At 41.5% G+C, this 25,531-nt stretch overlaps 1 protein-coding gene across 1 annotated transcript in view; it reads left to right on the top strand.

Annotated features, from left to right (window-relative positions):
- Positions 1–25,531, top strand: part of LOC114903852 (OTU domain-containing protein 7A) — a 201,514-nt gene that overhangs the window by 5,277 nt on the left and 170,706 nt on the right. The window contains exons 2-3 of the mRNA XM_029237114.1: positions 12,000–12,094; positions 13,646–13,800. Coding sequence (XP_029092947.1) covers positions 13,650–13,800 — 151 coding nt within the window. The 5' untranslated portion in view covers positions 12,000–12,094; positions 13,646–13,649. The remainder of the gene's footprint in view (positions 1–11,999; positions 12,095–13,645; positions 13,801–25,531) is intronic.

Below are 25,531 nucleotides of genomic sequence, written 5' to 3'. Positions count from 1 at the left end.
CCCCATCCCTCCCCATCCCTCCCCATCGCTCCCCATCCCTCCCCATCGCTCCCCATCCTTCCCCATCCCTCCCCATCCCTCCCCATCCCCATACAAAATCTCAGTTGTCTGTGTTCTGTTCCACTGAACTGTGTATCTATCCTTTCCCAAATACCACGCTGTCTTGACCACAGTAGGTTTATAATGCATTTTTAAACGGGTAGCGTGGATCCTCCAACTTCTCCTCTTTTTTCAAAATTGTTTTGGCTAATCTGGTTCCTTCATCTTTCCATATAAGTCTTAGAATCAGCTTGTCCATGTCTACAAAGAATCCTGCTGGGATGTTGAATGGGATTGCATTCAATTTGTAGATGATTTGAGGGTAATTGACAACTGTATTGTATTTTACAATCCATGCAAACAGTACATCTCACCATTTATTTTGGCCATGGTTGGTCTCTTTTGTTGTCTGAGTTTTGTGAGCTCCCTACAGTTTTGTTCCTGGAATATGTACTTGCTCTGTTGATCTCCAGGCCTGTAAACATCCTGTTCTACCTTTCTGGCTCTGTCCATACTTCCTCCACCCACACTCACATGAAGACCAGGTCTCTTCCTCTTCAGTTGAAGAATTCCTAGTTCTTCTGTGGTTTGCAGATGAGAGGTAACTTCCTCAGCTCCCCCTAATTCTCTCCTCCATGCCAACGTAGGACAGGCTTGTCTCTCTCATAGCACTAAGCACCACATAATGTCACTGCTTCTTTAATTTGTTCCTTTCAGCCACCAGCCTGAATACTCTTTGAAGGCAGAGCCCAGGCCTGATTTTGGATTGTATGCCTGGCACACAACACAGAGAAAGGGCTCAGTTAACAGCAGTTGATTATGGAAATGTAGAAATAAAGAAATGAAGGGAAGTGAAGGGGGAAGATAAACTAACAGTTAATGAGGCGCTAGTCTGTGTCAATCACTGTGCAGGGCAGAGATAGATAAATAGATTGATTGATACAGAAAAATTAGATCGACAGAAAGACAGTAAAACAGATAGACATAAACATGTAGAGAGAGAGAGAAAGATAGAAGAAGGTGGACAGACAGACAGACAGATAAAAGCAGAAAATCAGATGAATACATCGACAGACATATATATGTAGATAGACAAATGGGTTGAAAGACAGACATAGAGACCAGCAGATAGACAGACAGTTACTAGATTAGATAAACAGTCAGATAGACAGACAGTAGTAAGATAGATAGAAAATCAGGAGAAGGGGGGGTAGACTGACAGTGAGAAAGAAAGATATTTATATGAATATATAGTGAGATAGATAAACATATAATCAGATAGGAGCCAAACAGAAAATGAGAGAGATTGAAAGGTAGACAGGTAGGTAGATAGGTGAGTAGGCAGATATGTAGGTGGGTAGAAATAGAGAAGGAAGGAAGGGAGGGAGGAAGGGGTAATATTTTTATTTTAGTTAATCTTAACAAAATTCTAAGGAAGGTGTGGTATATTCCCCCCTGTATAGATGAGGAAATAGATTCAAGGGGCTTTAGTGACCGTCCAAAGGTCATTCTTGCAGAGAATGGCAGCACCCAGGTCCAATCGGCCCGGCCTTTCTTCTTTGCTTCTCCAATTCCCATCACTGCCTGACCAATCTGAGCCTTTCCTTTCTCTTGTTCCCTTCTGCTTGCATACTTGAGCCCACCTGTCATTTCTTGCTTACCTAATTGAATAGTTTCCGTGGAAAACAATGCTTCAAGTAATGTGTATTATATGAGCACAAGGGCAGAGAGCTCAGAAGGCCAGAAAGTAAAAGGAGGGCTGTGCCTCCTTCAGACATTTTCCTACACATGAGATTCTTTCTCCCTTCACTACTTTTAATTACTCTATAATACATGGACATTCTCATGTGCCTTAGAGAAATTTTCATATTGACACCTCTGAGGCAGGTCATGTCCTGGTGCCATAGGTGATGCAGCCGTTCCCCTTTGACAATCATTTTGGATATTTCTAGCCATGCTGCAAGGAACATCCTTATTCACACATCCTTGTGCACTTGAGCAAGGCTGACTCTATGGAAGATACCAAAAGGCAGAAGTACAGAGCTACAGGTTATTCACATTTAAAAAATTATATACTGAACAAAATGCCCTCTACTGACCTCACCATGAGCCCCATATATTCCCCCTAGCGGTGGAAAAAAGGACCCATTTCACCTCACCAGAGCTGATCTTTTCAAACTTAATTTTTTGAGGGGCCATTCTGGTGGGGTAGGGGCTGGGTGGGCATGGTTAATGGTTATCTTATTGTTTAATTTGTATTCCCCTCATTATTACTAAGGTTGATTATCTTTCCATATACTGATTTGTCATGTGAGCTCCCTGTAAACTGCACATTCATAAAATTTGACAAATTTTTCTTGTTCCATGTGTCTTTAATTATTCGTATATGTTCACTATTCTGAATGTCAATCCCTTGTTTATTATATATTTTCCAAAATTTTCTCCTGTTCTATCTAATTTTGAAGTTTTTACAGGATTTTTTTGTCATTCAGAAGTTTATTGATTTGGCATTTTTGCTATTATTTGTTTTATCACATTTTTCTGTGATGGGCTTTTGCTTTTTGTATCTTAAGAAGGCTTTCTGTATGAGTTAGGGCAGGCTAAATGCTACGACAAACATTCCCCAAATCCTGGTGCTTTAACAAAGTACAGTTTTATTTTTTGCCGTATGTCAGCCCAGTGTGGGTAGCATGGAGAGCTCTCTCTCCCATTCTGTCTCTCTCTGTCTCTCACTCTGTCTCTGTCTCTCTCTCTCTCTCACACACACACATTTTCCATCCTCTCTCATTGGTCTCTGTCTGCCCCTTTCCACACTACTTTAATCAAGTACTTTATGTTTGATGTGTGGTGGAACACACTTCTGCATCCACTTTGAACTTTATCAAAAGCGCTTTGGAATTTCTTGCTTCTTTATTCTTCTAAGTTTTAGAAACTGTCAAATTCCATAAAAATTCTGTTGTGATGGCATTGAATTTATTGTAAGAATTAGAATCTTAAAAATATAGTCTTCTCATCCATTTATTTTTCTTTCTTTCCTTCAATAAAGATTGTTTTCTGTCCAAAAAAAAAGTTTCTCTCATGTTTGTTGTGTGATCCCTAGTTAATTATAGAAATTTTAATGAAATGGATCCTTTTTGTTTTTTATAAAAATGATTAATTGGCTAATGTTAGTATGTAAAAAAGGTATTGATTTTTGTGTGTTGGTCTTGTTCCAGCCATTTAAAATGTTCTCGTTTGTTCTAAGACTTGGTCATGGGCTTGTTCTGAACTTTGATGGCATTGCTTCTAAAGTTTGCATTATTAGGTAGGATCATTGTTATAAGTTTGGAATAGCCTTTAATAAGTAAAGGAAGTTTTCTTCTATTCCTGATTTGTTTCGAGTTAGTATAATGAAGGATGTGAGCTTTTCAGCATCTTTTGAGATGGCCATATGGTTTTTCTTCTGGAAAGTGTTAATATAGCATATTAGCATTTGGCTAATATGTTTGGCTGTTAGTAACAGAGAGACAAAATAATAGGGGGTTTAATAAGAGGGTAATTTGCTTCTCTCTCGTGAGTCTGGGGTGAGCATTTCAGGGATGGCAACTCCACAAATCCCCAGGACTGCCTTCCTGCCAATTGTATCTCCCTGTACCCTTACTCCAATATCAAAGACCCTCGATGGGGCTGGGACTCCAGGGCCCTTCTTTGTCTTTTTATGTCTTTTTCTACAGTTGGATTCAGTTGCTAATCTTTTAAGGTTTTCATCTATGTTTATAAATGACATTGGCCTGTGACTTTCTCTTTTCTGTTGCTTCTTTTCTAATTCTGACATCTGAATCGTTTTCTCTTCATGTAGCAACTAGGAATAAGTTCCACTATAAATCACAAAGTATTTGACTTATTTGGCTTGAACAAATAGGTATTCATATGAGAAGAATGATGGGAAGTCCAGAGGGGTGAGGTCTAGGGCCTGGGCAGATGTTCAGTGATACCATCAGGGATGAACTTGTAACTCCACCAAACTTGCACTTTGCGTCTTGTCCTCTGACTTTCTACAATACCTCATAGACCCAAGATGGCGGGTATTCTTGGAGATGGTATTTCCTTGCTTAAGGCAGAAAGGAGGAGGAGAGGCAAGTGGGAAAGGACTGTCAGTTAAGCCTGACCCCTTCTATCAGGGAAGCAAAATCTTTCCGATAAACTCAACCCAGTTGACTCCTGTCTCCATCACATAGACCAGAATCGTTCAGTGTGGCTGCATCCAGATCGGTGGATCCCAGGTCAAGGGGGAGAGATTACCAGCAACTGGCTTTGACCCATTTTGATTCATCCCCTGGTACTAGGAATGTTTTCAGTCTCCCAAACTCAAGGGTTCTCCACTGCGACCTGATAAACCAAGACTTTACCAGCAGTAGGCTGGTACACTAGGCTGGTAAAGTCTACTAAGAAAATGAATGAGTACCTTTCCATTTCTTTCTACACTCTTGATCCATTTTTCACTCTGTTACCAAATTTTTGTGTCTTTGTTTTCCTAGCACAGCACCTCTCCATTCTCTACTCAGAAACTCCCAGCAGTTTCCCACTGGCCTCGTGTTAGAGTCCAGATACTCACCCTGACAGCCAGTGGGTCTGACCCTGACCTTTACCTGCAGTCACCATGCCCACAGCTCTCCTGCTCATGGTATTCCTGGATCTGGGGACATACAAGTGGGTTTTTGCCTCTTGGCCTGTGCTCATGGTGCTCACCGAGCTTGGAATGTCTTCTTTTCAGCCTTCCTAAATCCTCCTCAAAAACTCATCTTACATTTGGCCTTTTTCATTCTGCCAGGCAGAAGGAACTGCCCCCTTTCTAGTATCCTAATGATTTTGTTTATAAATCATATTATAGTGTTTATACTAGTCTGAGTGGAATCATGGTTATTTTCGAGCCTACCCATCAGAATGGAGTAGGAACTTGAATTTAATGTTTTTATTTCGTTTGTTCACTCAGCAGATTTTCTTAATTTCTGATATATTCCAGCTCATGGTGATGTTAATGCAAAAAATAGGAACCCTGCCCTCCAGGACAATGCTCAGAGAGAGAAGGAGGCAAGTAGGTCAGCAGTGGCAGCCCAGGACCTATACACCTGCTTGAAGTGTTCCTCTCCTGTCATGAGGCCATGGAAGGAGCCTGACCCTTTAGGCTTTTCTTTAGACTCTTTTAACTCGATAGCAAGTACATCGTTTCCCAGAAGACCTGAATAAGATGATTGAAATCAATAGTAGAAGTATAAACCTGATTAGTGAGTTGTTTGGATCTTTTTAAACCCTTGTTGATGCCATGTTAGTCTGGTTCAGACGTAGATTTTATGCCTGTGTAACAGCTAGATTTGTGAGGCTGGAGAATAAAAGCATAAATCCTTCAAAGCGAGGGAGTCTTGCAAGCATTCCAGTGCTGGAGGCTTGAATTGTGCAGGGAAGCTCTGCTGGAGATTTGCAAGGATGCAGTTATGCTCTGACATCCAAGTGCCCTTGGAAGGTGATCATTCCTGGGAGTGGGCACCTTCCACAGTTGCAGGGTTGTCACTGTCCTCTACAGGTCAGAATAAGTACCACCATGTCTCATGGCCTTAAAAATGTACTTCCATCTTCAAGTATTATCTTCAAAATGGGTGATTATTTCTTGTGGATTCTCTAAGAATTGTCTTGTCTTTAATTTGAGTTCAATGTGGGAAGCAGCATGGAAAAAGCAGTCTGTAACTCTTTGGGGATCTTGAGCCTTGAATGTGATGACAGCTGTACATCTGTTCTCATGTTACGAACTGTTGAAGAATTAGAGATTTCACTTATTAACATGTCATTTCCATGCACACAATAGAAAACCTCAGTAGACCCTACACTCAGTACTATTGCCAAAAGTATAAATTTTCGGAGAGACTTTTTTCCATCTTTCCATCCTGGGAGAAAAATCATTAAAAAGGTGTGATTGAGTGTCTACTAAGGAAATGTTTTACTTCTGATCATACATCGATGCACATACTGTGTTTCAAAGGCACCATACATTTGGACATGAGAACATTTGAAGACCCCATACCATTATAAAGGGTTGGTGAATGGCAACCTTAGGTGTAAGTGGGTCTTTGTGGGAATCATTACTCTGCTACTGGGCTCTCTGATCTTCAGTAAGATGGAACAGAGCCACCTGCTTCGCGGAGTTGTTGTCTGAATGAGAGTTAACCCACCCATAAAGCCCTTAGTATACTCAACATCACCCTGGGCCCTTGGCAAATCGTAGTTGTTTTCCTCATTTCACTATAGAGAGGGTTTATACCCATGGGAAGAATGTTTTTCATTGTCCAACTCCTTTCAAATAAATTTGGAAACTAAGATGAAATGGAATAAATCTGTAGGAAAGTACAGTCTAACACAACTGAATCCTATAGAAATAGAAAGTCTAAACAGGGTAATTTCCATAGAAAAAAAATAGAGGAGGTTGTAAAGGGTTCCCTTCAAAAGAAGCATCCGTAACAGATTGATTCACAGGGAATATCTACCAAACATTCAAATATTAGGTGACTCCAATGCTACTTAGGTTATTGCAAGAGAATTGAGAAGAAAGATAAACTTCTGATTTTGCTCTGTGTGTAGGATGTTGACTGTGAAACTTGACAAAGATTGCACATAAAAATAAAAACCATGTATCAAGCTAATGCATTAATATCAACATAGGAATTTTAAATAAAAACTAGCAAACTAAAGAAAAAAGCACACAAGAAAAGAAATACCAATGAATGATTAAAGGAGATTTAGTCCAGAAGTATGAGTAAGGTTTACTATTAGAAGTTTATTAATAGATCTTAAGAAAAATATCATGTGAAAGTCAACATCCATCCATGATAAAACTATTCAGTAAGGTATATGGGTACTTTCTAAACATATGTACACATGTGTGTATAGCCCAAAAGCCAGCAGCCAGCATCTTACCCAGTGTGGCAATACCACTAAAGTTAGGAGCAAAACAAAGATGCCCATTACCTCTATGAATAGTTAATATTATACTGAATTAGTCAATTTGATCAGGTAAGAGAAAACAGAGGCTTAAGAACTGAAAATTCAGAGTAACAATCTCTATTTGCATATGACGTGATTGTATATCTAGCAAACCAAAAATAAGTGAAAAAAAAGACCCATGGATAAATTTCTGCAAACATTAATTAAGAATTTAGTGAAGGAGCAGGATATAAATTTAACAGCCAGAAGTCAATAGCATTGTTTATAAATATGATAACCAGTTAACACACATAATGGGAGAAAAGATACCTTTTATGGATACCTAGGCATAAATGTAACAGGAAAATACAGAAATAGACCCAATTGCATATGCAAATCTACCATATGGCGATGAAGACATCTGAAATCAGAGGGGCTTCCCCACTGATGGGTTTTTTTTTTTCCTAAGTGGTATTAGAATAGCTGGATAGACAGGGAAAATGATAAAATTGGATCCATTCCTCACTTGATGCACCAAGATCAAGTCCAACTGCATCAGCGCTTTCAATATAAAAAAATAAAACCCTTCAGTTAGTAGCAGGAAACATGAGTGAATTCCTCTATGATCTGGCAATGGGAATTTTTTTTTCAGATTAAGAGTCAGAATCCAGAAGCATTAAAGGAAAAGATAGAAAACTATATATAAACTAGTTTTAACAGACACATTTTAGAACAGTTTTAAGTACACAGCAGAGTTGAGCAGAAAGTATGGACAGTTCCCATATAACTCCTGTCCCCACACACGGAGCCTCCACCGCTGTCAGCATCCCACACCAAAGTGATACATGTGTTACAGTGAACTTACACTGGTACATCCTCATCAACCAGGGTTCATAATGTACATCAGGGTTCACTCTTGGTGTTGTGCATTTGTTGGTTCGAAACCTTGGGAGTTCTCAGGGAGAAATTCAAAGCTGGCCCACGTTCTCATATTTAACGAAACTTAACTTACCCAAGGAAAGAAGCAAACAAATAAATGTGTGGAGTGCTTTCTAGGAAGTTGGATGGTTCTTTACTCTATTTGGTTATATAAACCTTATCATTTAAGGAGCTTATCATTTAAACTTGACATCAACTTGCTGATTTAATAAGGAACAAAAGCCTAATGCATAATAAAATGTGAGGGAAGTGCATTTTTAGCATTATTTCCATTTTAGCAATATTTCCCAAAGTGTGGAATAGCCCAGCCTGTGGATAAGCCTGGCCCCCAGCCTCCACATGTGACGTGCACAGTCCTCTGTGTGTGTGTGTGTGCGCGCGCAAGAGAGATATGCGTGTTAAGAGGGTGTCTCCGTGGCAATAGCTTTTGTCCTATCTAGTTGGGGTCCCTGCGTGTGTAGCGTGACAGAGTTTACACTGTCACAGGGGTTATAGGGTAGCACCGCTGCGACCGAGCACGACTGCGGTTGGTCAGGAGTCAGGCAGGACGCTGAGGGGAGCCGCACAAGAGACATCCTCGATGTGACAGACAGACCAGAGCACCTGTGAGTGTGCAGGACACCCTCCCAGGACTGTGGCCTCAGGGAATCAGGGGCCTGGGAGGGAGAGAGGGAGCCAGGGGTTGTGACAGGCTAGGCCAGGCTACAGTTGCCCAGACAGAAGGGCATGGGAAGGACCTCTGTGCTCTGGGCTCCCGGGTGACCCTCGCAGGGCTCCCAGCAAAAGAACGGCCACCTCAGTCTCACTGCCTGTTGAGGGGAAGGTAAAAGGCTGAGGACAGCTCTTGTCCCAAGAGGAAGACCAGGACACATCCCCTCAGCGCCACCCAGCTCTCCCTTCTCAAACCTCCATCACCTCACACACAGAGAGCAATCATGCAAATACCTTCTCAATAGATAACCAGCAAGGACCTACTGTGTAGCACAGGGAACTAAACTCAGTATCTTATAATAACCTATAAGGGAAAAGAATCTGGAAAAGAATATATATATGTATATATTTATATATACGTAAAACTGAATCACTTTGCTATTCACCTGAAACTAACACAACATTGTAAATCAACTATACTTCAATTTAAAAAAATAAATAAAATAATTTATTAAAATATATAACATATATTTTTAAAGGGCACATAAATTATTTTTTAAAATACCTACTCAAGGATAAAGAGCGTGTCCCCCAAAATGTTTTTAGGAAAATGCCTAGCCAGGGGCCTGGTCCTCAGGACGTGGTTAGTGACTCTTCTGATTCTCAGAGAGTTGCCCCCATGCTGGTGGTTTGTGACCAGAGCCAAGGGTACAGCCCCCTTGTAGGCACATAGGTGGCCCTCGGGAAGGGAGCTGGCAGCTGGCGGCCCCCCACCATGGCCTCAAGGGAACAATGCTGTGTTCACTGTACCTGCTGCATAAGCCACAGAGACACCCCCGCCCACGTGGAGTCGTCCTCACAGGGCGGCTGGGAGCAGGAGAAGGGCAAGTTCATGGCTATGTAGAAATGGAAGGAAGGACTCTCGGTTTCATTTTCTATCAATTTTCACATAACAACCAGAAACTTCTGCTCTTCTCTCTTTTTTGAGACATTCAAACCACAGGATGTTACAACAGAAAGTGTCCTTAGCTCACTTAACCAAAGCGCTGTATTTTGCAGGGAAGGGGCCGGAGGCTCCAGGATGAGCTTGGATGGTGAGTGCAGAAGCAACTCCCCTGACCCCCCCTGCCTGGGCTCCCCACAGAGTCCCACTGTGCATTTCCAGGCCTCCACTTCCATCTGCCCTGGACTCAGGGACTGGGGCACAGCCAGGAAGGAGGGTGCCTGTCATCCTGCCTGTGTCTGAACAGTGATACTCAGCAAGGTAGGGGCACACCGTGCCCCTGGTGCTCTCGGGAACGAGCACCTGCCTGTCTGCGTCCATGCCTACACGTAATCAATTAGCAAACCTGCTGGTATTTCCAGCAGGACTGGGCGAGAGCAGTGAGAACACATGCATCCCCTCTATCATCCAGGCTAGCTCTTCAGAGCTTCCAGAGGCAGCAGTTCGGTTCCTCAGTGGAGACCTGGGCAGGAGAGTGTTGTCCTTATCATCACCGGTTGGATAATAGCTCACTTTTACTGAGCATGCGCTGTGGGCCGGTGTGTTTCATGCACTAACTCTTTCAAACTTTAGATCGGCTAAGAGGTACTATTATGATTTTAATCCACCAATGAGTAAACTTAAACAGTGTACCTGAGGCCACACAGGCAGTGGTGGTGGAGCCACTTTGGCACCGAGAGACTGATTCCAGGGCCAAGCCCCATCCCCAGACTGCACTGCGTCTCCTAAGGCAAAGCCACAGCGGGAACAGCTTGACACACCCCTGTCCCCAGGGCAGGAGGCAAGACCCTCAGAGAAGTTCTGTCCAAGGGCCAAGATATAGAGCTGGGATATGGCCACCCAGGCCCTCACAGGGCTAGAACGGGCCAGGGGTGCCTTGGCCATGCAAGGCAGGTCGAGGGGCCTAGCAGTGCTCTCTGGAGGGCTGGCATGGGGCAGTGGGGGTGAGGATGGCCAAGGTGGCCAGGAGCCCGTGTCCCCACTGGCCCGGCTCCTCCTGTGTCGTCACAGCGCGTGAATGTGTGGCCTCAGTGGCATTAGGTTTAAGAAATAAGTCTTCAAGGGGACGTGCACATTAGCCTCTTGCACGCAAATGTTTGTACTTGAACGTGGCGAAAATGTCATTTGAAGCCCACCCTTTAATTTCTGTCTGTGTGGAGGACAAGGCACAGAGGAGGAGGTGTGGGCATGAATCTGCATTGCAGCGTTGGTGAAAGCCGGTCTTGGTCCCAGGTTGGCAACCTGGTGTAAGTGTAGAAATGATTTAGGTTGAGTTATGCACAACAGCCAAAAGTTGGAAACAACCAAGGGTCCAGCTACAGATGAATGGCTAAACAAGGTGTGATCCGTCCATATGGTGGATTATTATTCAGCCTTGTTGTGGCCTGCTTTCTGTGACCTCCCAAAATTCATATGTTGAAGCCCTAACCCCCAATGTGATAGTATTAGGAGGTGGGGCCTGCGGGAGGTGATAGGGCTTAGGCGAAGTCATGAGGATAAAGCCCCCATGATACAGTTAGTGCCCTTTTGAGAAGATACCAGAGCGCTTGCTCACTCTGCCACGTGAGGACCCAGGGAGAAGGTGGCATCTACAAGCCAGGATGTGGGCTCCCACCAGACACCGGAGCTGCTGGCACCTTGATCTCGGACTTGCCAGCCTCCAGAACTATGAGAAATCAATGTCCCTTGTTTGAGCCATCTGGTCTGTGGCATTTTGTGACAGCATCCTGAACTAAGATGAGCCTTAAAAAGGAAAGAAATCCCAACACCTATTACAACACAGATGCACCTTGAAGACACCATGCCAAGCAAAATAAACCAGTCACTGAAGGACAGATATTATGTGATTTACTGATAGGAGGCTCCTGAAGCCATCAAATTCAGAAACAGAAAGTAGAGTGGTGGTTTCCAGGGGCTGGGGGAGGGGGGAAATGGGAGTTATTGTTTAATGCGGACAGAGTTTCTGTTGGGGAAGATGAAAAAGTTCTGAAGACGATGCACAATAATGCAGAATGTACTTAATACCACTGAACTGCACACTTAAAACGGTTAAAATGGTCAATTTCATGTTATGTATGTGTTACAACAATAAAAACATGCAAGATTCAATGTATTGATGGGGTGCTTACTATTAAGGTTGAAAACAGCTCTGTAATGGGAAAGGGATCCTCACTGAAATATAAGTACTTGCTACAAGGAAGAAATTTGAGACACCACCCCCCTTGCAGAAGCCCCCAGACGTGGGAGGTGATGGCCACCCAGTAAGTAGGTACCTGTAGGGCCCAGGAAGGCAGCGGGCTTGATGCAGGCAGTCAGCCGAGCCCCAGGTGCATCTCCTGTGACACGAAGCAAAGCCTCAGCCTCTGGCTGACTGTCAGGAGAGTAACATGCTCTTCTCTTCTGCTTTGTCCCCCAGGTGGCAGTGACCAAAGAAGAGGCTCTCCTGGCCAAGGCCCCAGTACATGGAGAGAAGGAAGACAGCAATCTTCTAATTGGAGCCATATACATTAGGTCAAAGCATTTTCTTATTTTCGAGCCACACCAACTCAAAAATCACACCCCAGTCAGAGCCATGTACAAGCTGGTGTAGTAACAGTGAGTGTCTCTGAGGTCACAGGCCCCACTGTCTCGTTCCTCCATCCTGGCACCTTCAATGAGCTTATTTCTCCAACTCTTACAAATGCTCAGGTGGGCTCAGAGAAGTTACACAGCATGACACAGCTCATCACAGGGGCAGAGCTGGGGCTGAGATTAGGCTAGCATTTCTGGCTCTAAAGCAGCAGCAGTCGGCACAAACCTAGCCCTCTGAGCAGGGCCCATCCAAGTGCTTATCCTGAAAAAGGAACGGGACACTCATCAATAGCATGGGATTTAAACTCACCCCACGACATGTAAAGTTAATTACATATTCATTAGGATAACATTTTCCATCATCTTTACTCAGCAAACTTTCTGTGAAGGTCCAAATAGTAAATATGTTTAGTTTTTAAATTTTAATTTGATCTGTTTATTTTATTTATTTATTTATGGCCGCACTGCATGGCATGCTGGATCTTAGTTTCCCGACCAAGGATCAAACCCATGCCCTCTGCAGTGGAAGCGCAGATTCTTAACCACTGGACCTCCAGGGAAGTCCAGTATGTTTGGTTTTGTGGGCCTTATGGTCTCTGTTTTAACTGCTTGACTCAGCCACGTGCACAAGCAACCACAGACAGTACGATGAGTGGGCGTGGCTGGTTCCAATACAACTTTATTCACAAAGTCAAGTGGTGGACCATACTTTGCCAACCCCTTACTGAAGGAGACAGAGGGTGCATTTGTGCTTTATCAGGCATGACTGTATTACCACTGGTGGCCCTGGTTCACTGGTGGGAGTCACCCTCACATGCTGTGTGCTGGTTGGTTTTCCCCAGCAGCCGGCTGGCACAGTCGGCCTGTGGTCAAGCTGCAGGGCACTGTTTTATCCCCCTACCTGGGATTCTTCTGCCTAGGAAATCTGAGACCTTTATGAATTTTGTTGGATTGTTGTCGTGAGAATGACAACTCTTGGAAAGTTGGCGAACGGTTTGTCCTCTTCAGCAAGTGTAGTATTTCTGTCGACTCTGGATTGATGTGGAATCTTTCCTGAGAGCCAAGTGAGGGGGAGGGCTGAGGTGGGCACAGGGATGGGTCAGTGATAAAGGCGTAGGTGGGATATAGTGGCAACACAATTACATTTGTGGAAGTGTTACACGTCTGCATAACTTGGAAGGGGATTAGAAATCTAGCGACTCCAAATGAATCTTAAGATCCGGTGTTTAATTTTTCTAGACCAACCTAGACCAACCTTTTCAATCGGTAGTCACTGAAATAGACAGAACGCAAAGTAGGAAGCACTGAGCTGGGAATGCCCCCTCTCTCCTGTGGCAGCTACAAAGGGAAGACATTTGAGTCTGACTTTTATTATTTATTGTCACACATCAGGCAATCAGGCAATGTCCCACATTAGCTCAAATATATGGCACAGCGAGCAGAACTGGTTTCTTCTCTCCATCATGTTTGCCTCTCTGTTCTCTCCTGCAGATGGATGGTTTCTAGCCTGCTTCCAAACCCCACCTCGGCTGAGTGTTGGGCGGCCCTTCTACACGATCCTATGACTCTTGATATGGACGCAGTCCTGTCAGACTTTGTTCGGTCCACGGGGGCAGAACCTGGTCTGGCCAGAGACCTGCTGGAAGGTAGGCCTCCTCCAGCCCACCCCCCAACCCAGTGACAAAAGATAAGAAGGTTTCTCTTACCTGACGAGGGTGGTACTTGGACTCCTAAAAAAGCAAAAGAAGGTGTGGATGATGAAATCACTTTTGTTATTCTTGTCTTTCTTTGGGGAATGGAATAGATCACCCAACTCTCTACAGTAAAAGAGCAGAAGGCATTAGCTAAGCTTTGCTTTGCGTTAAAGCTTACACATACCGAGTCAAAATCTACCAATACCTATTTTTTAAAGAAAATATATCTAGTAAAGCAGAAATTAGAGAACATTCAAAAAAACACTTTTATTGGAGACCGTAGCTTCTTATCTTTGTCTTAGCTGAGACAAAAATACTTTAGGCCAAAGTTTTTGGTGAAAGAACACCTAATGGCCAATAAAATAGTTGAAAATAATTCACAAGCAAGAAGGCAAATTCATCCTCAAGCTTTTAGAGTAGATGCCATTCACTACATGAAAAATGTGCATAGTCCATATTTAGAATGTTTTCAGATAGTTATTCGGCTATAGTCATAATAAAATAAAAAGTAATGTTTAGTTTCAGTCTCTAGAATGGATTTACTTTGTGTATTTTTGAAATTTCTTTTTTCGTGGTGGGGTGAAGGGAAGAAGTGGGAAGAACCAATTACAACTTCTTAGGAGCGTCCTGTGTGTGAAAGGGGAAAATTTTTAAACAATCTTTGCTTCATATGTATAAATTCCTACTTGTGAAATTAGCAAATACTTGGTCAAGTCATGTTAAGTCACAATGATTCCTTCATTCACTTAGGGAAAAATATGAATTACTGTAGATTTGTATGACTGGAGGTAACTATTCGATCCTATTGAAAATTAGCCGCTTATTGGGGGATTCTGATAAAATGGGAGTAGTTTTTAAATTTCCCTGAACCTCCCAGAATTTCAAACAAACTCGGGGTTTACCATAAAATATGCTTAGAGAATATCAGTGATATATGTGAATCAAAGTGCTGTTCTAACATCTCCCTGATAGCTTTCACTGCTTTTCTTAATTTCAGTGAGCAGTCATATGGGGAAGTAGGTTTACAGTGAGATTGGCAACAAGGGCTGGGGTCAAGTCCAGACTCAACATTTACTGGCTACGAGATGCAGGGCAAATTATTTCATTTCCCTTGAGCCTCAGTTTTTTTTCTGTACAATGAGCCTAACCCACTTTCCAGGGTGATCGTAAACATTAGGAGTTGTGATGTAAATGCTCAGGTGGAGTGAGCAGCGTGTAGAGATGCTCAGACAGTAGCAGAAGATCTTGTCCGTGGTTGCCCTCTTTGCAACTAGTACTGACCTCGCTGCTGAGGACTGGTTAGGCTTCAATTGGAAGCAAGAGCTGTCAACTCTTTTCTTTTTTCTTTAATTTTATTTTTTAAGGGAAAATACAGGAAAATGACTTTTTGTGTACAGTTCTAAGAATTCGAACATGTGTATAGATTTGTGTTACTATGACCGCTCTCAGAACACAGAACTGTCGCATCACCCCCAAGTACCCCTCCTGCTCTCTTTAACGCTGTGCCTTCCCCAACCCTGGGCACTGGCAACCCCTGCTCTGTTTTTTTATCACTTTGGCTTTGTCTCTTTCGAGAGCTTTATATACATGGAGTCACGCAGAACCTAATCTTTTTAAACGGGCTTCCTTTCACTCAGCATAATTATTTTGAGATTCATTTGAGCTGTTGTGTGTATCCATAGTTTGTTCCTTTGTTCTACTGAGTGGTACCCATTGTAGAGATGGACCATGGACTGTTTAGCCATTCACCTGTAGGGGGCATTCAGTTGTTTCCAGTTTTTACAGTTAGACTAGAACTGCGATACTCTTGAGAACAGGGGTTTTGTGAACACAGTTTTAATTTTTCTAGGGTAAACACAGGGGAGGGATTGCTGGTTCACATGGTAAGTATATGTTTAACTTTAAAAGAAGTTGCCAAACTGTTTTCCAGAGTACAATACCGTTTTGCATTTCCACCAGAAACGTGTGAGAGTGCCAGCTGCCCCACATCCTCACCAGCTCTTGGCTTTTTAAAAAAAAATTTAGCCATTGTAGTAGGTTTGGAATGGTATTTCCTCATCATTTTAGTTATCATTTCCCTAGTGACTAATGATGCTGAATTTTTTTCATGTTATAATTTTTCATCTGTGTATTTTCCCTGGCAAAATATCTGTTCAAGCCTTTTTCCTATTTCTCAGCAAAATTAGGTTGCTATTTTTTTTAGAGTTGAGTTTTGAGAGTTCTTTATATATTCTGAGTATAAATCCTTTGTCAGATACGTGATCTGCAAATATTTTCTCCCAGTCTGTGCTTGACTTTTCACTCTCTTAGCAGTGCCCTTGGCAGAGCAGAAGTTTTTAATTTTGATGAAGTCCAAGTTATCATTTTTTTTTCTTTTATGGATCATGCTTTGGATGACATGTCTAAGAACCTTTGCATAACCAGGTCATGAAGATTTTCTCCTGTGTGAACTCTTAAAAGTTTTATACTTTTATGTTTTCATTTAGATTTCTGACTCATCTTGAGTTGATTTTTGTATAACGTGTGAGATTTAGGGTAAGGTTCATTTTTATGCGTATAGATGACTGGTTGTTCAAACCATTTTTTGAAAACCTTATCCTTCGTCCTTTGAATTGCCTTTGCACATTTGTCACAAGCCAACTGAGGGTATTTGTAGGAAACTATTTATTGATGCTGGTTCAGTTCCACTGATGGCTATGTCCATTCCTTAGCCAATACTCCACCATCTTGATTACCATAGCTTTGTAGTGAGTCTCAAAATCAGCATGATTCTTCCAATTTTATTCTTCTTTTTCAAAAGTGTTTCAAGTATCCTATTTTTTTGCCTCTCCATATAAACTTGAAGATTGGGTTACCTCTATCTATAAAGTTTCCTGCTGGAATTTTTATTGGAATTATGTTAAATCTATAAATCAATGCTAACTATGTTACGTCTTCCAACCCATGAAGTCAGTGTAGCTATATTTTCCATTTATTTAGGCCTTATTTCAGTGCTTTCATGAACATTTTGTAGTTTTTAGCATATCAGATCCTGTACGTATTTTGTAAGATATATATCTAGGGAGGAATTGAACTTCTGTAGATGGTATTTTTTTTAAGTTCGGTTTCTAGTTGTTCATTGCTCGTATATAATCAACATGCAATTGATTTTTCCATGTTGTCCTCATATCCTGCAATCTTACTAAACTCAATTATTTGTTCAAGAGTGTGTGTCTGTGTGTGTATTCCTTGAAATTTTCTATGTAGACAATTATGTTGTTTCCTTTCCAATGTGTATGCCTTTTATTTATATTTCTTACCTTACTCTTATTCTTCACTTATTCCTGTTTATTGCACTGGCTAAGACTTCCAGTTAGAGGTTGAATAAGAGTGGTGAAAGCGAACATCCTTGCCTTGTTCTTGATCTTAGAGGGAAAGCTTTCAGTCTTTCAGCTTTATATAGAATGGGTTTTTGTTGATGTTCTTTGTCAGGTGAAGGAAATACCTTTCTGGTCCTAGTTTGCTGAAAGTTTTATCATGAATAGTTGTTAAGTTTTTCCCAAATGCATCTTCTACATCAGCTGATATGATTGAGTTGTTTCTATTCTTTAAACTGCTAATATAATGTATTGCATTGATTGCCTTCTAATAGTAAACCAGCCTTTCAGCCATTATTTCTTTAAAGATTTTTTCTGCTGCACATTTTTCTCCTCTCTTAATGGGACTTGGGTGATATAAAGGTGAGACCTTTTGTTATTGTCTTACAGGTCCCTACAGTTCTACTCAATTTGTTCTCCAGTCATTTCTCTGTCAATTTTTCAGATTGGATAACTTCTGTTGGTCTACTTATAAATTTACTGAATCCCCTGTCATCTCCATTCTGTTACTGAGCCCATCCAATGACTTTTTATTTTATTTGTTGAATTTTTTCATTTCTAACATATCCACTTGATTCTTCTTTATATCTTCTGTTTCTTTGCTGAGACTTTCTGTATTTTTCAAGAGTGTTTGCTCTCTCTTACTGGTTAGAAAATATAATAACTGCTTTAAAGTCTTGGTCAGTTAATTTCAATATCTATGGCATCCCAGCATTGCTATTGAGATTTCCCTGGGTTTTTTGGTATAGTGAGTAAATTTCTATTGTATCCTAGATATTTTGAATATTATGTTTTGAGACTTTGGTTGTTTTTTAAATCTTATGGCAGATATTGTTATTTTTGTTTTAGGAAGTAATTAACCCAGTAGGGTTCAGACCACAAGTCCTCAGTTCCCCAAGACTTCTGTGGATCGTGGTTTCGACTTCAAGTCTTTGAGAAGTGCTGTTGGATCTGTCTGGTGTATGTACCACCTACTGGCCAGTCTGGGACTTAGGCAAGTCGTCTGTCCCATATTTTACTGCTCCAAGTCTCTGGAGTCTATTTAGGGTCAGATCCATACATGTGCAGTTCAGGGGTAAGCCCAAGAGTTCATAAACAACTTTAAGGGGTTGCTTTCCCAAGCTCCTGCCTTATCATAATTGCCTCGATAGTTCTGCGTCCCTGGGACTCTGCTCTCCAGCCCTTCAGCCAGCACCCTGAGGCTGTGTTTGCCCCGCACTCCTGCACACTTGATTTGACTGCACCCATCTCAGAGCTGAGCAGAGGCCAGAGAGAGAGCAACAGCAGTGGGGCTCGCCACACCCGCTGGGATCCACAGCTCCTCTGATTAGAGAGGAAGGTTCTCTGCCTTCCTGTTCTGATTTCCTGCCATCTCCCATTGCTGCCACAGGATTGCTTGAGGTCTGGGGCACCAGAGAACTGAGGAAAAAATTTTAAGAAAAAAAAAGATAAATAAGGGACTCTACACTCTCTCTGAACACTGTAGACCCCCTTCCTGCTTCTTGAGCCAGAGGAGAGGTCTCCTCTTGGAACCAATGCCCACTTCTGAGTTCTGGGCTGCACTGAGTTCACGTCAGAGAGACTGGAAATAAAAAGTGATAAACTCACCACCAGTTCTGTGGTCTTCTTCCTCAGTCTGCCTGCTCTCATTACTTCTCTGAATAATGAAGTAATAGGTGAAGTAATAATGAAGTAATAGTAGCTGGTGAATAGCTGCTTTCAGTAGGAGAGACGCAGTGGGGTGTCCTTCCTTCATATACCCTGGAACCTGTCTTCTGTTTTTACAAGTGGGAAGGCCATGGTTACCTACGTATGGTGGGTTCTTTAAATTGTCAAGGTTATTTGGGTCAAGATTTTTCTAAAAGTCGGTGTTTCAAAGAACAAACTATTTTCATTGTGAGGTCTCAGATCTTTCTAAGGGTAAAAAAATTTCAGTGATGGCAGAAGCTGGGTGAAAGGTACGTGGACCCTCTCTGTAGTGTTTTTTAAACTATTTGTGTGTTTTTATGGAAGCAACCTAAATGTCCATCGACAGATGAACAGATAAAGAAGACGTGGTATATATATACACACAATAGAATACTACTCAATTATTCATATAAAAAAGAATGAAATAATGCCATTTGCAGCAACATGGATGGGCCTAGAGATTATCATACTGAGTGAAGTAAGCCAGACAGAGAAGACAATTATCATATGATATCACTTACATGTGGAATCTTAAAAAATGATACAGATGAACTTATTTACAAAACAGAAAAAGACCCGCAGACGTGGAAAACAAACTTACAGTTACCAAAGGGGAAAGGTGGGAGGGGATAAATTAGGAGTTTGGGATTAACAGATACACACTACTATACATAAAACAGATAACCAACAAGGATCTACTGTATAGCACAGGGAACTATACTCAATAGTTTGTAATAACCTATAAGGGAAAAGAGTCTGAAAAAATGTATATATACCTACACATATATGTGTGTGTGTGTATGTATAACTGAATCACTTTGCTATACATCTGAAACTAACACAACATTGTAAAACAACTATACTTCAATTTTTAAAAAGAGTAAAGTAAAAAAAAAATTGTGTTTTTAATTAATTAATTTTTTTAAAAAATAAAAAGTTAAAAACACACAGTGATGGGAATCACAGTACAGCAGAGGAAGGGCAATGAGAAGAAAGAGTAGCAGAGGCTGATAGAAATCCGGCAAAAAAGGCAAGATAGGGACAACGGGATAAGCAGAGACAAAGGCAGAGGAAGTGAACAACAATCAGCCTCTGGGTGGAAGGGTGTGTCCTTACCTGGCCGCGGGCTTCCCTTTGCCAGTTGTTCAAGTGGTCCTTCTGAAACAAAGGTCAGGTTGGGTGACTTTGTTTCCCAGATTCCTCTGATATCCCCTCTACCTGCAGAATAAACTCCTTCACAAGCCACTCAAGTCCCTGCAGCATCCAGCCCTGCTCCATCCCTTCTACCTCATCTCCCACTGCATCCCTTCACCATCCTTCTCCCCAGACACACCATACACCTCTGTGCTTGTGTTTAAGCTCATGTCTAGTGCTGCCCACTCCCCCGCACACACACTCTGTCTCACTCTTTATTCTACTCCTCTTCCAAGTTAGACCACAAGCTCCATGACAGCAAGGACCCTTCCAGGTTTTGCCCACTTTGTCCCCCCACCACTGGCACATGCTAGCCCCTCAATAGTGTGATCTGGCTTCTGGGAACCAGGAACAAGCAACCAGCAGGAAATCCTCATGTGCATGGAGACAAACAATAAACAGCATAAATGAGTTAGATGGTATTTTAGTGGTTAATGCCATGGAGAAACCCGCATAAGGGGAGCAGGTATTGGATGCGGGTATGGGTGCAATTTTAAGTTAAGGTTGTCAGAGAAGGCCTCACTAAAAAAAATGGAATCTGAACAAAGATTTGAGGTATGAGAGAGTGGATACCCGGGAAAGAAGTTTCTAGGAAGAGTTGGAATGAGTTGGTCATTCCTTGCCATTCCTCAGAACTTTGTAGACTTCTATTACAACAGATATTTGGTTGTGTCTTATTTGATAATTGATCACATACTTTTTTTCCTCATTAAATTAGAAGTTCTTTGGAAAATAATCTGAAAAAGAAAAAATACATATATACATATATATGTGTGTATGTACGTATAACTGAATCACTTTGCTATACATTTGAAATTAACACAACATTGTAAATTAACTATACTTCAGTTTTTTAAAAAAGTTAATAATGGAACCAATCTAAAGGGAGTTTCCCTGATTAAATTAAAGGGATATATAAAATATAAAGAAAAAGGAGTTCTTAAAAACAAGGGCAGTAGCATTGATGACAGTAGTTAGCATTTATGGGGCATTGTTCTATATCAGACACTAGGCTCTTTAAATGTGATGTCTTATTTAATCCATGCAACACATTAACAAAGTCTTAGCTTTCCCATTGTAGGCAAGAAAACCGAGGCCAAGAAAATTCCTTGAATTTACAGTCAGGACATAGCAGAACCACATGTGAATCCACTTGTGACACTAAATACCAGGTTTTTTTCTGCAAAACCGGATCACCTACCATTGATTCCTGTACCCACTGTGTCCTTGTAGAGTATAGCAGCATTTCGCATGCTATGTCCATTCGGAAGAATTTTAATGAATCACTGGAGGAATGTTTGAGTAACCCATTTTATGATGTGACTAATTAACTTTCAAATAAAGTACCACTTCAAGAGACCACAAAGACTCTTCAAAAACTAGAACTAATAGCTAACATTCATGTGCCAGGCACTGTCTGGCCACTTGACATATATTAAAAGTTGGTTAAAAAGATTTTCGAGTGGGAGGCCAAACACGTGGGTTCTTAAAGTGTCAGTTCCCTACTTAAAGAGAAAGCGACTCTCACACTTCTACAATAACTGTGAATTTCAGGCCTTGCAGCTTTACCAAGATATTCTTTCCATGCCTCACTTATGTTGCTATCCATGGGGGACAAATATCCTTAAGCAAAGAAGCCAGGCTGCATTTAGAAAAAACATTAACTGGAAATTAACATCTCACATGTCCCTAGTCTAACTTTTCAGAATCTTTGTGGAATTTTCAAAATTAAGGACCGTGGTGACAAGTGAGTTAAATCGTATTCTCAAAAATATATGTGCACGTAGGGAAGCTGTCCACGTATTTTAAAATGCATGTATGTTTACCAGTTGAGTTGGTAATTTGATAACCAAAGTTTCTAAAGTTGTTTATGAGGAAATATACCCTTTTCCAGTACTGGGTTCCTTGGGTTTGAAGTATATTTAGTTTGGAAATATGCAAATGGTGGTCCAGCTCGTATGGAGAGGCAACTCCCAATCACTTGCCAGTCATATTGACAGGTAATTCCATTAACCTTTACATTTGGCCTTTGAAAATGTTCCTATGATACAGGGACAGCAGCTGCTGGCTTGGATAAATGCAGTAATGCTCCAAAGCATACACCCAAGAAATGGGGGAGAGATGGAGGCAACTCAGGGGAGCATGTATTTAGCAGAAGTCTCTCCTTAGCCTGACAGCTGATCATCCACCCCCAGCAAACCCACAAGGCTGCCATGGAACATTTCACAGGTGGGAGGAGCCCAAAGGCCCTCTGCCTGGAGCCTGGCCAGTCGCCGTGGCTGACCCAGGATGCTTTGGCTCCAAGAGTCACACTAACTTATTAAACACCCAGGAAACCAAAGTGGGCTCCAGAATGGTCACACTTTTAATTACAGTGAGAAATAAAAGTGTCCCAAGGCCAGATTCACCGCATGTATTTACCCAGAGCATCCTTTCTCTGCAGTCAAGCTAGATCTGAAGCCCAGTCTTGAACACACGTCACCTGATTTACCAGGAGAATTCACTGCTCTAACTTTTTTCAAATTTGCATGATTAGAGGGCTGCTGTGAGCAAGTCCCACGTCCCTGAGTGGGAAGAAAAAAGCAGCCTGGTGACTGTGAATCCTGAGTGGGAATTAGAGGAGAAGGTCTGATGGCCTCTGGCCAGAGCCGGGATTACTTTTGAATCTAGAAATGATTACTGAAATGAAACCACAGGTTCCTCCCCCTACTGTCCGGTCCCCAGTGGGGGCAGCTCTGCCGTTAGATTAGTCGTATTTGAAATAACCAAAAAAAAAAGTCCTCTCCAGGATCCAATTTCCAAGACACCTCCTCTGGCATGGTCCCATTCAGGAGGAAACATTTTCTCCTTAGACGGGTGAGTGTATTTAAATACTTGTGAAAACAAACTGAGACCATTAGGACTACGTGTGGTAGTTCTGTTCTGGCACGCTAATCAATTAAGTAGATCCCTCGTTTCCTTTCCCTTAGGGAAGATTGTAACCCCAGGTACCATCACTGGCTGCTTGAAATTAAATGCTTCCTCTCTGGAAAGCCAACCACATCCACTTCGGTCTTTCTGGAGGATGTCTCCACCTGAGCTACCCACCTTTTTGTGTTCTTCTACCTTGCTCCCCTGATAGGCATGTTCCTCCGGGGCTCCTAGCCCTGTGTACTCAATAACGCAGACTAAATGGAATTTCATTGAAGAGGCATCCCCAGCAGCTTGTGGGTGGACTTCTTAATGGAGTATGTGATGCAGTTAGTAGGATCTGTGTCCCTTTAACCCCCTCCAAGTGTCTTCACTGCCACTCTCCCAGCCTCTTCCTGCCCCCTAGTCAAGCAGCTCACTGCTCAATACCTGATGATATTAAAGAATTATTGTCAGTTAGTTTTAGGTGTGATATTGTTACTGAGGTTATGCTAAGAAATGTACACACACTGAAATAGTGATGGATGAAATGATATCACTCTGAGATTTGGGAGGTGGGGGAATGGGTGAGATTAGAAATGAAACAAGATTAGCCATGAGCTGATTATTTATTAAAACTGGGTGATGGATGCACATGGGTTCATAATAATCTTCTGTATATTTCTGGAGGCTTATACAACTTTCCATAACAATAGTTTAAAAACAGCATCAGGAAACTTTTGCTTCCAGCCAAGATGGAGCATTAGGAAATGGGCTTACCCTCATGCTTGAGAAAAGAGAAGAGAGCAGTGTGTAAGAAACAAGCCACTGAACTTTAGACAATGAAGGACAGTGATCCCTGAAAGATGGGAAACATACAAGGGTAGTCCTGTGGTTGCCGAGCTCATGGCCTTGAGAGTGTTTCCAGGATGTGGTGTGGAGAGAAGGATCCGAGATGGAGCCCAGCAGACTGCCTGTCTTGAGTCAGAGCTGAGAGTCGGGGAGTGAAGGAGATCAGAGCAGAGAGGAGAGAGATGCACAGGAAGAACGCCAGCGATGTACCAAGGGTTTGCCTCTGCTACTTGGCATGTGTGTAAGGAAGTTATGTGCAGCTGGGGAAAGAACCAACTAAGATTAGAGGGAACAGTGCCCACCAGCAACACAGAACTAAGTACAGTGTCTGTGCCCACCCATCAAATAGGAAAAGCACCGAGTGTGATTTCTAGAAGGGTGTTGCCTCAGTAATGGCAAATAATTAACCCTGGAATAAAAACTGCCCTGGTCACACCTAAAACCATAGAAGCAAGACCCAAAAGGATTAAATTGTTTCCAAGAAATGTAACTACATTCCAGAACACAGCTGAGTAATAGTTATTGGAATATAAACTCGTCCAGCACCAAACAATATAAAATTCACATTGTCTGTCATCCAATCAAAAGTTAGCAGGAATGCAAAGATGTGGGAAAGTATGACCCATAATGAGGAGAAATTATTCAATCAAAACCAACCTAGAACTGACATAGATGGTAGTATTATCAGACAAGGACATTAAGAGTTATTAAAAGTTGTAAAAACAGCAGAGTTGAATAAATTGTATTCTGTATGTTCAAAAATCTAAGTAAGGATGTAGAAGATATTTTTAAAGACCCACATCAAACTTCCAGATATGAAAACTACATGAGTTTAAAAATTAACTCAATGAGATTAAGAGCAGATTGAATATTACAGAAAAACAAAGATTAATAAACATAGAGGCATAATAATAGAAACTATCCAAAATGAGACAGAGAAAATAAAATTAAAGAAATTTAAAGCATGTCAGTGAGTTGTGGAAGAAGTGCAGTTAACCTAAAATATGTGTAATTGAAATTCCTGAAGAGGGGCGTGAGGGACAGAAAAAAATAACTGAAGAAATGAGCAGTACGTAGGGGAAATTTCTATCACTAACCTTGTTAGAAAAAAAGAAAGGCCTCAAATCAATGACCTCAGTTTCCACCTTAAAAACTAGAAAAAGAAGAGCAAATTAAACCCAAAGCAAGCAGAAGCAATGAAAATATAAATATCAGAATAGAAGTAATGAAACAGAACAGAGAAAAATAATAGACAACTCAATGAACTCAAGAGTAAATTCATTGAGATCAATAAAACTGATAAACCTCTAGCCAGATAATCAGGGAAAAAGAAGATAAATTAACAATATGAAGAATGAGAAATTACCTTAGTACAGATTGTATAGACACTAAAAGTATTATAAGGGAATATTATGGACAAGTTTATATTAATAATTACAACAACTTAGATGAAATTGACAAATTCCTTGAAAGGTGCAAACTACCAAAGGCGATGCAAGAAAAAGTAAATAACCTGGATATCTCTCTATCTCTTAAAGTGATTTAAGTTGGAGTTAAAAGCCTTCACTCAAAGAAAGATGCAGGCACAGACACTTCACTGGTAAATTCTACCACACACAGAAGAAATTACAGCAGTTTTACACAAACTCTTCCAGAAAATCAAAGAAGAGCTATACTTCCCAATCCATGCTATGAGGCCGTAG

This window comes from Monodon monoceros, unplaced genomic scaffold (assembly GCF_005190385.1).
Source record: "Monodon monoceros isolate NGI ecotype Baffin Bay Population unplaced genomic scaffold, NGI_Narwhal_1 Super_Scaffold_21, whole genome shotgun sequence".
Lineage (NCBI taxonomy): Eukaryota > Metazoa > Chordata > Mammalia > Artiodactyla > Monodontidae > Monodon > Monodon monoceros.
The sequence above is the reverse complement of the archived record's forward strand: the minus strand, read 5'-3'. Positions and strand labels throughout refer to the sequence as shown.